The sequence below is a fragment of the Pelobates fuscus genome, chromosome 1 (assembly GCF_036172605.1).
Source record: "Pelobates fuscus isolate aPelFus1 chromosome 1, aPelFus1.pri, whole genome shotgun sequence".
NCBI lineage: Eukaryota > Metazoa > Chordata > Amphibia > Anura > Pelobatidae > Pelobates > Pelobates fuscus.
Window position 1 is genome coordinate 379,070,812 of NC_086317.1, and position 13,561 is coordinate 379,084,372.

A 13,561-nucleotide genomic window follows, 5' to 3' on the forward strand; every position below is an offset into this window, starting at 1 on the left:
GTATTTTGAGTTTTATTTTTGAGTATTTCCTTCTAATCTATTCAAGCCACAATCTGTGACGTCTACTAATAACACACAGGTCATACAGGTGGCAGCCCCGTCTGTCAGTATAAAATGCACCTCAAACAATAACATTTATGAGGTGCCCTTTATATCTTCATTCCTCAAAGGCTGGAAAGGGATCGAAAAAGTACAAATATCCAGAGGGGTAGCTAAAAATGTAATACAATCTCTTCAAGACTGACTCACCCCACAATGAGCTATATCCAGTTAATTGAAAATTACAGGGATACCTACTTTTCCTAGCAGTAGTGAGTCATCTTTTCCAAATGGATACCTTCTTCCACCCCTACTTTCACTCAATCCTGTACCACATTTATTACCATTTTCAATTTTAACTAGTCAGAAAAATCTTAGCACAAAGATAATCTTACTAGAAAATTCTTTAACAAATAGAGACCCTTAATATCATATTTACCTAGACAAGGGAAGGATAAATTACATTCTTCCTTTCAATGCAAGGGATTGTATTTAAATGAAATTATGAGAGGGAAAGACACCATCCCAGGAAGGGATAGAAGCCAAAAACCTGTTCTTAAAACCCTGTCACAGCCAAAACCATTTTTTTTTTTAGCTGCCCCCGCTATACAACTCCTAATAGTCCCTGTATAATAATTATAAAAAAGTCTGCTCAGGGTATGCAACGGGATCTAATTCCCTCATGTGCTTGATGCAGGTCAGTTGATGTAGAACGGATACGAGGAAGAACTGAATGGAAATGTGAGTATTTTGGAAAGGCTTTCTTGACCAAGGAAGTGGAACTGGATTCAAGCTCCACCCTTTGTCTTGATTGTCAAGCATAGAAAAAACAAAAGAGCTATGTATGAGAAAGGAATAAAAGAAGAACAAATTCTGAACGAAAAAGAGAAAAGGAAATGATGAGGAAAAGAGAAGTTTGGGGTGAAGGAGCCTCTTTATTTCCAAAACGTAGCGCCTTGCCCTGAAACAATTGTCATCGTACCTGGTCTATCCTCTTGGTTTAATATGGTACATTTTAAGATTAGGTTTATGTACTGCATAAATAAGGAATACATATGATAACCAAACTGAGATATAACAGTAACAATTAATAATAGCAAACAGGGTGTCTCAAAGAAGAAAACACAGCTTTTTGTGACTCCTGCATTTGGAAGTAAGAAATTAAAAATAAATTAAAGAGACACAATAGTCACCAAAACAACTTCAGCTTTATGAAGCTGTTTTGTGTGTAGATCATGTCCCTGCAGTCTCTGCTCAATTCTGCCCTTTAGGAGTTAAATCAATTTTGTTTCTATTTATGCAGTCCTAGCTACACCTCTCCCGGCTGTGAACGACACAGCCTGCATGAAATAAAATGGTTTCATTTTCAATAAGAAGTATTTTACTTTAACCGTTATATCCTGCTCTGCAAATTAAACTTTAAAGGGACACTATAGTCCCCAGAACAACTACAGCTCATTGCATTTGTTCTGGTGAGTAGAATCATTCCATTCAGGCTTTTTGCTGTAAACACTGTCTTTTCAGAGGAAATGCAGTGTTTACATTACAGCCTAGTGATAACTTCACTGGCCACTTGTTAGATGGCTGCTAGAGATCCTTCCTGGGTCATGGCTGCCTAAAATGCATCCACACATTCAGTATCTCCTCCCTCTGCATGCAGACACTGAACTTTCCTCATAGAGATTCATTGATTCAGTTCATCTCTATGAGGAGATGCTGATTGGCCAGGGCTGTGTTGGAATTGTGCTGGCTCTGCCCCTGATCTGCCTCTTTGTCAGTCTCAGCCAATCCTATGGGGAAGCACTGTGATTGGATCAGGCTACCACTTCTGATGATGTCAGCAGACAACTTTTTTTTAGGTAAACAGCATGCAGCTCTACAGCTTCTGGCTTGAATACAGTAAGATATTTATGGAGGCATGAGGTTCCAATCTGACAGCCGCCATACTTCTAAAGGATTGACTTGGGTGCCAGTGATAGGTTAAGAGCGTAATGTTAAATGTATAGCTTGTCCCTACATTGCAATATTTGTGCGTGAATTACATTCTTTAAAACAAGAGAAATCGCAATGGATTCTTCCTGGCATATTCATTTCTAAATAAATAAGTTACATTTTTGAAGAAAATAAATAAATAAATTAAAAAGGTCATTACTTCTTTCAACAATAGAATGCATTCATTTCCAAAGGGCGCACCAAGAAATCAAGTCTTTTTTGCTGGATGTGTTTCTGCGGAAAAGTGCCATTTAAAAAAACTGAAGAAAAAAAATGTAATACTAGATGTTCTAGTAATCATTTAGAACAACAAGCAACATTATAAAAATTAAAACTCCAGAGATAATCCATTTGGAAATCCAGAATAAAAATGTGCGAATTTATAAAAACAAAAACAAAAAAACACTTTCTTTATTCTTCAAGACTTCTGCCACTGTTTTCATCACAACAAATGTATTCCAGATATGGTCTAATGGCATGCCAATGCCACATTTAGGACACCCAGTAGGTTTAATTGCAGTCTGTGACTAGGCCTTACAATTCATTTGGATCCTAATCCGTGTTTTGCTCCAAACGCTATGTTACATACAACAGAACCCTGCTAAGGATAGCTAAAGCGTGAAAATAGTAGATGTGGTCACTTGGTTATATTCTACAAGGCATTCTGTGAGTGTTATGGAAACGTGATCTTTCAAAGTCACTGCTAGCAGAATTATTTTTTTTCCCAAAACATCTAGCTTATGATATGTAGAAGGTGAACAGAAGTATGTTTGAGTAGACAAACAAGAGTTCTATTGAGAAAAAAAAAAAGGGGGGGGGCAACATAATATAGAGATATAAGCAAAAAAAAAAATTGAATCAAACGTCTCAAAATCTATACTGCATCATCTCTCCTCGCAATAAAAATAAATAATCGGTGTGTGGCGGACTTAAGCTCCATTATTCATATCTTGTTTTCTCTATCCTTGTCCTTTCTTAATTAGTGAAACACAAAACATAGATCAGAGGATTCAACATGAGCAGTGGGAGTTTTAAATGAAAAGACTGAGTCATCTTGAAAAGAAAAGATACTCCAGTCCAGATGACCTAATTACAGGAATATACTAATCTTAAAATATATGGGCACAAATAGCCAAGATATTCTTCAAAAACAAGATACATGATATAGACCTGGCCATTGCAATTTAACCAATTAATCTCTAAGATCCTGCAAGAAATGTCAAGCTACACTGCAAAGAGACACCCAATCCTTATGCAGAGATAAAATTAAGATGGAATATTAGATATATAGGATGAGGTAGAGGCAAAAAATGCCTACAATATTCAAAATATAAACAAAGAACAAGTTAGACCTGTGCTGCAGATACTCCACACTGAAGTCCCAACAGTGTATATATATCAAAAAACAAACAAGAGTCCTGCGCATCCCGTATAGGTTTGCACACCCAGGTGCTACCACAATTTATTTGAGGACAAAGTTAAAACAGCAAACGTTTTGAAATGTTTGCTGTTTTAACTTTGTCCTCAAATAAATTGTGGTAGCACCTGGGTGTGCACACCTATACTGGATGCGCAGGACTCTTGTTTGTTTTTTGGTTGAAATACTAGATAATCGCAATTAACACTTTCATGAGCACAAGTTTTATTTCTTAATTTACTATGGGATAATATAGATAAGAAACTTTAATTCAAAGGGGGGAGAGGAAGAGAAATTGGGAGGCAGAAAGGAGAAAACCCAGGATTTCATTTTTTGGATTTTTTTTTTTTTACACATTTAGAGTATGGACCCCTCAAATCATCGGTTAATTTCTAAATTTTATATTAAATTAATAAAAAAAATAAATAAAGGTGAAATTGTGTTTGATTATTTAGTGCGACAGAAGTAGCAGGTAAGGAGGTTGTGCCTGTGAGGCAGATAATTCATAATTTTGTTCTCTCAATCATTTTATCAATCTCATTTTATCTATTCCATTTTACAGCCCTGACACTTTTTATTATTTGTCTCTTTTAAACTCAAAATTTTAGCTCCTGAATACAACACTTACAGTCTTTTTAACTTTTGCTCTTTAAACCAGGACTGGCGAATCCTGATCCAGTTGAGAATTATTTTGTATTTTATTCCTCCACTGCCCCCATCCATCAGAGAAGCACAACCTCTATCGAGTTGTCCTCCCCTGTACGTTATACACAGACAATTTGTTATGCTATTTCCTAATACAGACACCCAATCCCAAAGACCTTTTAAGCATCTGGAAACTACATCTGGAGGCAGGAGATGCCGTTACATAATAATATTAAAACAAATTTTAAAAAATTAAGCCACTCACTTCAATTTCAGAGTCATAGGAAAGGTCCATTTAATCTAGTGGGAAATAAATCACTGGTGTAGAGTGTTGCTAGCCATTTGATTGTGTTTACTTATACAACTTCATGAGGAGTTATGCCCCTGACTAATGTAATGCCTAATAAATCAATACAGAAATTATAAAAAACAAAAAACAACCCCAACAACTGCTGCCAAACGCTATAGAGTAATACGTTTAGTGTTTGGATTTTTATCACAGAGGGGTTAATGTGCTTGTGCTCAACAGCATAGATTCTTTCATGATCGTCTGGTTCAGTAGTTATTTACACACATTTCCCCTTGGATGACAGCATTACCTTGTATTTCCCAGGATTCTTCAGGGCACAGATTAAAGCACCATGCCCGCCCATGGAGTGCCCCATAATGGAAATTCTATCTGGGTCCGCAGGGAAATTTCCATTGATGAGGTGAGGCAGCTGAAATACATTAAATAAAAATCACTCTTCACACACTGCATTAGATTTTCAGTCCCATTTGTTATTTCCCCTTCAGTGAATAAAATAATCATATGTTAATATATTACACATATGACCAAAGGCAGTAGGACACAAATTCATGCATAATATCCTAATATCAATCAGCCTGTAGGCTTTTTCTAGGGCATGAGTTAACCATACAAATTACCATTGTTAAATCGAGAAAGCTGTCTACGGTTGGTATAAAGCTCTGACATATACAGAAGACGACTAACCAGTGTTTTTTTTTTGATCAGCCAGATAAACAGTCAAACAGCAAGACCACATTGGTACCACAAAAGAGAAGCAATGTAAACCATTGCAGAACAGATAGTAACAAATCACAATTTCTCTACTGTACTAACACAGGGTTTCATTGTAGTTTATTTGCAGTCAAACAAAGAAATAAAGTCTGAGCAACTGATCATTAAAACCAACACTAGGTTAACCCTGTAAGAGCCTCTTATAATCATCAAAAAAATCAATGATGCCATATTATACACACAAGTAGCAACACAAACCCCAAAACTGAGTGGGCCAGTACATCGAGCCATTAGCGTCATGCTTTGGCCTATTTTGGCTCACAAAATAACCAGAGATATTCAAGTATGATAAGGAATCATCAAAGCAAGTTCTATAATATATATATATATATTTGTCCTGATGAAAAGTTAAGTCTTATTTCAAGTCCCTGGAGTGCTATCCTTTTTTATATTTTTGTATTTGGCTGGACAGCACCAGGCAATAAAGTGGTTTTGGTGTAGTGCAGGAGATTATATATATATTATATATGGTGGACCACCTGGTGGCCACCGCCAATCGCTGCTTTGGGGCAGAGGAGACTACAGTAAAAACATACACATGATTACATTGGCTCTCAGGTCCAGGACACTCCCACACAAAACAAGATAATCCCTCCCCTGTGCCTGAGAGATAATTGAGTCAGGAACTGAACTAAACTCAATTATCTCCAGGCACTGAAAACACATTTTAACAACCTCCAGAAAGTACCCCCGCTAAAGTCACATCCCCTGATAGCCAAAAATCACCCAGATAGGTTCGGAATTTCCATGAAAGTCATAGTTTTGGCCGACTGTGCACATGCCCAAAACAGTTCCAGGGAATTAGTGCTAACGGTCAGTCTCTCTCTTTCTGGAGTACAATAGTACATAAATCACATACGTTTTTAAAGGGCCTATAGCCTTTTGGCAAGAAGCTGGCCAGCAAGCCCCTCCAAGAGCCCATGGCAAGGGTACTTTTGCCACTACATACATACATACATATAATGTATTCTCTCACTAAGGCCTTGATTTGATTGCTGTTTAAGCTTTTAAATTATTTAATGTTTTATCATTACGAAGATTAGTACAGACTAGTAAGAAACAAGCCCAATACCAATCCTATTACCCTTATTAAAGTACTAGTCCAACATTGGAATGAGAAAACCTTAAAAATGTATAATTCACAACTTTATCCCAGTAAGGATGATACAAAAACACACACAAAAAAAAACAGTGCCATAAAAATATGATAAAGTAAAAAAAATAGAAAATAAGTAAAATTGGACATGCAGATGGATCCTATATAAATAGTCAGAATGATCTCTCAGCTTGGGAATAGACTAGAAAGCAGGTGAACGTAACCTGATACTATGTTGCAAAAATGCATACAAATTGAAAGCACCCAGCTAAGTCTTCTGAGCTGCTGGGGGCTAGGAAAGTCTGATATAGTATCTAATATATAACAATAAATGTAGATAAACATTTGGCTCCCTGTATCCTATAGGAGTCAATTCAAAGTGCTAACCCATACATTCAAAGCACTGAACAATTCCAGCCCCTCTTATATCTCTTCACTGATCCAGAAGTATGCCCCTCCTCGTACCCTCCGCTCTGCCCGCGACCACCTCCTGACCGCTGCTCGCACCCGTACGGCCAACTCGCGCTTGCAGGACTTCTCACGGGCGGCTCCTCTCCTATGGAATAACTTGCCTACTGCCATCAGACTCTCCCCTAGTCTTCAATCATTTAAGAAGGGCCTTAAAACCCATCTATTCAGGAAAGCATATGGCCTCCCAGAGTAATCTCTCCCTTACATACCTGTCTCTTGCTCTCTCCTATGGGACAGTGCTTTGCTCTCTCTTCCAGCTCTGCTTCACTCCTACTTGATATTTCCTATCCTAATGTTTCTAATACCCCACCTCCTATAGACTGTAAGCTCATTTGAGCAGGGTCCTCTTCAGCCTATTGTTCTTGTAAGTTTTCTTGTAATTGTCCTATTTATTGTTACATCCCCCTCTCAAAATATTGTAAAGCGCTACGGAATCTGTTGGCGCTATATAAATGGCAATAATAATAATAATAATAATAATAATAATAATAAAGAATAGCAGACTGATCCTAAGGCAGTGTGATGGATCATAGGCAGAAATCGTAGTGTAAAGAAGGCTCTTGGCTCTGTGGTGTTAACCAGTGACTATTATTAATCAGCTTAACTAATCGTTAAGAAACCATAGAAAGGAAAGGGAATTGGAATATATGGGGTAATCCAAAGCAGTAAACCCCAGCCTGAGAAACTAGGACAGCCGGGAAAACAACAATTGAATATGAAATTGCCCTTAGTATAATATCCCGTATGATCAAGTGCTGAGAGCCAAAGTAATAATATATAGATGATAGACAAGTATGCAGACCTAAATTGGTCTGCTCATAAGTGAAGGAAAAAGTAGTCCCATATAGGTTACACCCTGAAGATACAGAGATTAGCCAATAGTATAGAAAAGATAGCTAAAAAACTGTAAATAACCCCTCATAAACTAGATATAGCCAGTGTGACATAAGCTAAACACTGCTGCTTTAAGGCAGCCCATCTACCTAAAATAGCCAATACTAACTTGTAACGGATCACCTGGCACCCCGACTGGGTACCTCCATTGATGGATGCTCCTAGTGCTTCCCGAGGGCTCCAAGCACTCCACTTGACACCATAAGCACTGCAGACCCCACGAACCACCGCAACTTGGTTGGGGTCTCGCCGTCTCCTACCCACCCTGGACCTACGACAAGGCTCCAGGCTCCAGTGGGTTAAACTCTCTTCCTTCAGAGAGCGAAGCAGGAAAAAACTCTTAAAAAAGCTTAGTGATTATAGCCAGGGTACAGAGTATACCAATCCCCCAGTGTAGATGCAGCCTTTTCCCCCACACATTAGACCAGGCTCTATGTTGAGGGTAAAACAGGAACTCAGCAGTCTGAGGGTTTATTGGCACTTATATACAAGTTTTCCCACAAGGTTACCACCCACGTGGACCCACGTGGGATACAGGACATGCAGTTACAATAGCCAATCAAAACATTACAGTACAGTCAGACACTCCCAGCCAAGGCACACAAACCCTCCCTTCTGCCTGTGATATAATTACTGAACACAATGGGTTAACTTAATTATCACAGGCAGAAAATATACAGTTTTACTCAATATTCATAACTTCAAAACCATACATGCAATTCACATATTCTGAACCAGCATATGCAGTATACAAACATATGTCAAAATCATACAAATTGGTCCAGTGGTTCAAAAGTTAGGTAGAAGTCCTATTTGACAGACTGCAATCATGGCTTTCATTCCCAAAACAGTTCCACAGATTTAGGCTGTGCAGCCGGTCTACCTTCTCCTCTATCCTGGAGATAATTGGTTTAAGTGGGTGTGGTAACTTAATTATCTCCAGGTACAGGGAATATCTCCATTTACAACAACAGTAAAAATACATAAAAATACATAATTCATATTATACTGAACAGAACCCCCACATTCAACCTATCCCCAGATAGCTTGGATCTGAGCGCGCAATATATCCGAACAGCGCTCAGATCCCACAAACAGAATAAAATCGCCATGGGGTTAAAGTTTAGCAAGGGCTGATGAGAGATTGAGGACAGACAAAGCAGCCAGTTTAAACTGGTCTGGCAGTGTCCCTGGGACAATGCCCTGCTGGAGAAACAATAGACAGGAAAAAGGGGAGGGGTAAATGCACATTTTCTCTTCGAATTAAAGGGCAGAAAAAGTGTACAATCCAATGTGCCCAAATAATGTTTTTAAAGGGCCATACACCCCAGGGTCATAGCCATAAGGCAGGAGGCTGGCAATCAGGCTCCTCCAAAAGCCAGGGGCAAACTGGAGACTGGGTGAGCATCTAACGGAGGAAGGAAGCGAGTTTCACAGGAATGGTGCAGCCCTCGAGAAATCTTGAAGACAAGCATCAGAGGTGGGAGTATGGACAGAAGATAGACATAAGTCTTCAGCAGATTGTAAGGGCCTAGACGGGACATACTTGTGTATAAGGGAGGATAGATAGGTGGGAGCAGCATTATGTAGAGATTTGAAAGCAAGAACCAGAATTTTAAATTGAGCTCTATATCTTATAGGAAGCCAATGTAGGGACTGACAGAAGGGTGAGGAACATAACTGATCTACTACTGCCTAAAAATAGAAACTGCCTATTTGCCGAGGAAGATCGTTAAGATTTATAGTAATAGCAAGTTGCTAAGGTATGCAAAAGCTGTCCAAGTATTAAAAATGACCAGTGGCGCATCTGCTCGATGTGCGTTTCGGCACTTATATGCACCTTTCCTTTGGAGCCATTTTTTTTTGTGATGTCAGTGATAGCTGCATATCCAATTAGGCAGAGAAAGAGGAGGAGGGTCATTAGAACCAACAAATTGACCCCTCCAATGCCAGAGGGTCATGAAAGCAAAAAAAATAACTCCTCAAATGCCAGAAAGCATGTAAAGAATTCAGTCAATCTTAAAGTATATATCCCTAATAAGGAGAGGAAAGATATTAAGAAAGTCTTTCAAAATTGGATGTCCGGTGTAAGCAGCAGATGAAATATATAAGTGTTAGACGTAAAAATAAGATATTAATGTACAAATCTATGTATCCGGTCTGAGCTGCATATACAAATGTGACAAGTGACTGGAACAAAATATAGTCAATGTTGGATAGAAGAGAATCCAACCCCATGCTCCCATCTAGCTATAGGCCAATCTCCTTGATAAACCATGACATGAAGATACTAGCCAAAGTCCTAGTGTCCCGCCTAAACCCCCTCCTAACGTCTCTGATAGACCCAGACCAGGTCGGTTTTGTCCCCGAACAGCAACTTTTCGAAAATACTAGGCGCAATATAGATCTAATATGGAGACAGGCCACCCTGAACAGTCCATCACTAATTGTATCACTAGACGCCGAAAAGGCCTTTGACAGGGTGACCTGGACTTACCTGTTCACAGTGCTAGAGCACCTTGGGCTACCAGGGGAGTTCATCGCACCCATCAGAGCGATGTATAGTAATGTCCGGGCCCAGGTCCAGATCTCGGGGGCTCCCCTCCACCCCTTCAGTCTACACAATGGCACCAGGCAGGGGTGCCCGCTATCCCCACTCCTGTTTGTTCTAGCCCTTGAACCCCTGCTGCAGGCCCTTAGGCAGCACCCCGGAATCACAGTGGGGGGCAGTGAATTCTTGGTCTCGGCCTATGCCGATGACGTATTACTAACCCTCACTAACCCATCCCAATCCATGGCGGCACTGCACAAAGTCCTCCGGAGCTACGGGGAAATTTTGGGCTACGTAGTAAATATGGCCAAGTCCAGCGCGCTTCCTGTAGGTATGTCGGCGGCTGACGCTACAAAGATCGGGTACGAACACACGATACGCACTGAACACACATCCATTAAATATTTAGGAGTCCACTTAACCGCAGACCCCAGTAAACTATTCCAATACAACTACACACCCATTTTCAAAACCCTATCTAAAGATCTCGACAAGTGGCTAGACAAACCGATATCGTGGGTGGGACGGATTCATACTGGTAAAATGAATGTCCTCCCACGTATCCTGTTTCTATTCCAGGCATTACCATTGCAATTGTCAAAAGCCCAACTACAACCACTGCAACGAACCATAGGCACTTTTATCTGGCAAAACAAACGCCCCCGTATTTCAAGACAGATCCTTTACAGACACAAATCGAGGGGGGCACTGGGGTTGCCGTGCTTGTATTATTATTACCTAGCAGCCCAACTTGCTCAGGTGGCGATGTGGCACACCCCTCCAGGCAAAAGGAAATGGGTAGATATTGAATCCCTCATGATAGGGGCAGACCTACCACAATTTGCCATGTGGGTACAGAGAGAACACAGACCTATACTTCGAGTTACATGCCCGGCGATTCTAAACTCACTTAGACTATGGGACCACACACACACAAAATACAGCCTGGCATCCTCACCCTCCCCCCTAATGCCCTACCTGCGCAACAGAACCTTCACCCCAGGTATGACTGCCAGAGACTTTCGGAACTTGGAACACACCGGGATGCAGAGGATTTGCCACCTCTATAACGGCCCCGACATAGTGGGGTTCACTGACCTCTCGCAGGGGAGACACCTCACACCTAGCGATTTCTTTAGATACGTCCAATTAAAAGACTTCGCCAAACAACCACATATCAAATGCGCAGCGCTGAAACCGCTTACATTCTTTGAACGCTGGTGTCTATCAGAAAACTTGCCCCGGGGAACGATCACAATGCTGTACGCCCATCTCTGTGCGGAGACGAGGGAGTGGGGCCGACTAACTTACACTGAACAATGGGAACAGGAGCTCGGAGAGGTCCTGGAAGGGACGGAGTGGCAAGAGATTTGGGAGGCCAATGCTACCACTTCTATATGCGTGACCCTCCAGGAGCAATCATTTAAGACAATGTTTAGGTGGTACACCACCCCAGTCAAACTACTGCGGATGCGCAAAACTATAAATGACGAATGCTGGAGGGGATGCGGGCTAAAGGGCTCGTATCTCCACATGTGGTGGGAATGCCCCAGTATGGTCAGGTTCTGGAAAGGCGTCCAGACCCTCCTGAGTCGGGTTTTCTCCAGAACCATAGAGCTGGACCCATGGGTCTATCTGCTCAACAGACATATAGAGGGCTGGACCAGGGCTGAACAGAAACTCATACATAAAATTACCTTAGCGGCCAGGAAGGCGGCAGCGGCCTCATGGTTAAAACCCTCAACCCCTGACGAGTCAGAAATAGTGGCCAGAATTAGAGAGATAAGGCTAATGGACGACCTAACAGCTAGACTCAGAGGGTCCACTAAAACCTTCCACAAGATATGGGACCTCTGGGATGACAGCGAACTTGGCTGAACCGCTCCCCCCCCCCCCACTCTTTGGTGGCACTCAAGACACGGAATGACTGGCAGGGCCTCAGAACCACGTACATCCCCCTCCCCTCCTTCCCTAGATCCTCCGTTCTCCTCCACGTTAGACTGCCTTTATAAATTGTCTCCCCTCTCTTCCCCACATGAGCCCCAGGGACGACCCTAAACCAAGGGCTTCCAGGTACCAAACAATCCACATCCTTATATGCGGACCTAGGATGTAACCTATCCCGCTCACTGAGAGAACTATGCTCTACAAATACGCACTCACCATTAAATAGAGCTGTTGACGTCACTGCTACTTCTTAGGCAACAACTCTCCTTGGCGAGAACATAGACACAAGTCACCCATGATGCGAAGCCACTTCCCATAAGCCCACCGACTGAACCCATTAATGGCTGGTAACCTCATGACACGGGTCTCATCCACACAGGGAAGGGAACTAGACAACCGAGGACTGGTCAAAGCATAGCGGTGGAGGACTGCAGCATCAACAGTCCCTATCTCCCCTATCCCCCTCCCCCCCCCTTTATCTCTGTACCCCGCTCTCTTTCACCTCTATCCCCACTTTCCACTTTTTCGCCCTTGCTGTACGAGGGAACCTCTCAAAAACCCTCAGTGGAATACAAGGGTATGAATCTACATATATGCATATCCTATTGTGTCATTCTTTTTGTTATTCTTCATACTACATCGTACCGTATCAACTGGCACTGCTGTATATGACGCGGACTTCTGCGTAAGCCTGAAAAGTTGTTATCTGCACTCCCTTTCCTACCGAGTGAAAAATAAAGAATTAAAAAAAAAAAAAAAAAAAAAAAAGAGAATCTAATAATAAAACATATTTATAAATGTATTGCCAATTAAATAAATTGTGCAAAAGAGAAGCCCTCATTTAACCCTTTAGGTTGAAGAGTCTTCAGGCGATAAATCCAGAAGCTCTCACATTGTCTCAGAACCTGTCATGATCACCCTTTCTTTGGTTGCATTTAACCAGTCCTTGGGAATCTCCTGAGTGGAATTATTTAAGGTGATGGGCGATGGGGGTCTCTATGCTTAACTTGGCATACCTTACATGTTCCTTAATCCTTTCTTTGAGAGGACATAGAAATATAGAATGTGACGGCAGATAAGAACCATTCTGCCCATCTAGTCTGCCCAATTTTCTAAATACTTCCATTAGTCCCTGGCCTTTTCTTAAAGGGAATCTCCAGTGCCAGGAAAACAATCCGTTTTCCTGGCACTGCACGATTCCTCTCCCTCCCACCCCCCAATCCCCAGTTGCTGAAGGGGTGAAAACCCCTTCAGTCACTTACCTGAGGCAGCGACATGTCCCACGTCGCTGCCTGCTCCTCCCCCGCTGCTCCACTTTCTGCCTACATCGGCCGGTGGGCGAGACTGATCCCGCCCACCGGCCGATGAGACCTAATGCGCATGCGCGGCAATGCCGCGCATGCGCATTAGCGGCAATGCCGCGCATGC

General features: G+C 41.6%; 1 protein-coding gene across 3 annotated transcripts in view; it reads right to left on the reverse strand.

The window, feature by feature from the left end:
* Window positions 1-13,561, reverse strand: part of ESD (esterase D) — a 50,042-nt gene that overhangs the window by 13,659 nt on the left and 22,822 nt on the right. For all 3 annotated transcript variants that reach the window (XM_063426009.1, XM_063426007.1, XM_063426008.1), the window contains exon 6: window positions 4,693-4,812. In XM_063426009.1, the coding sequence (XP_063282079.1) occupies window positions 4,693-4,812 (120 nt within the window). The remainder of the gene's footprint in view (window positions 1-4,692; window positions 4,813-13,561) is intronic.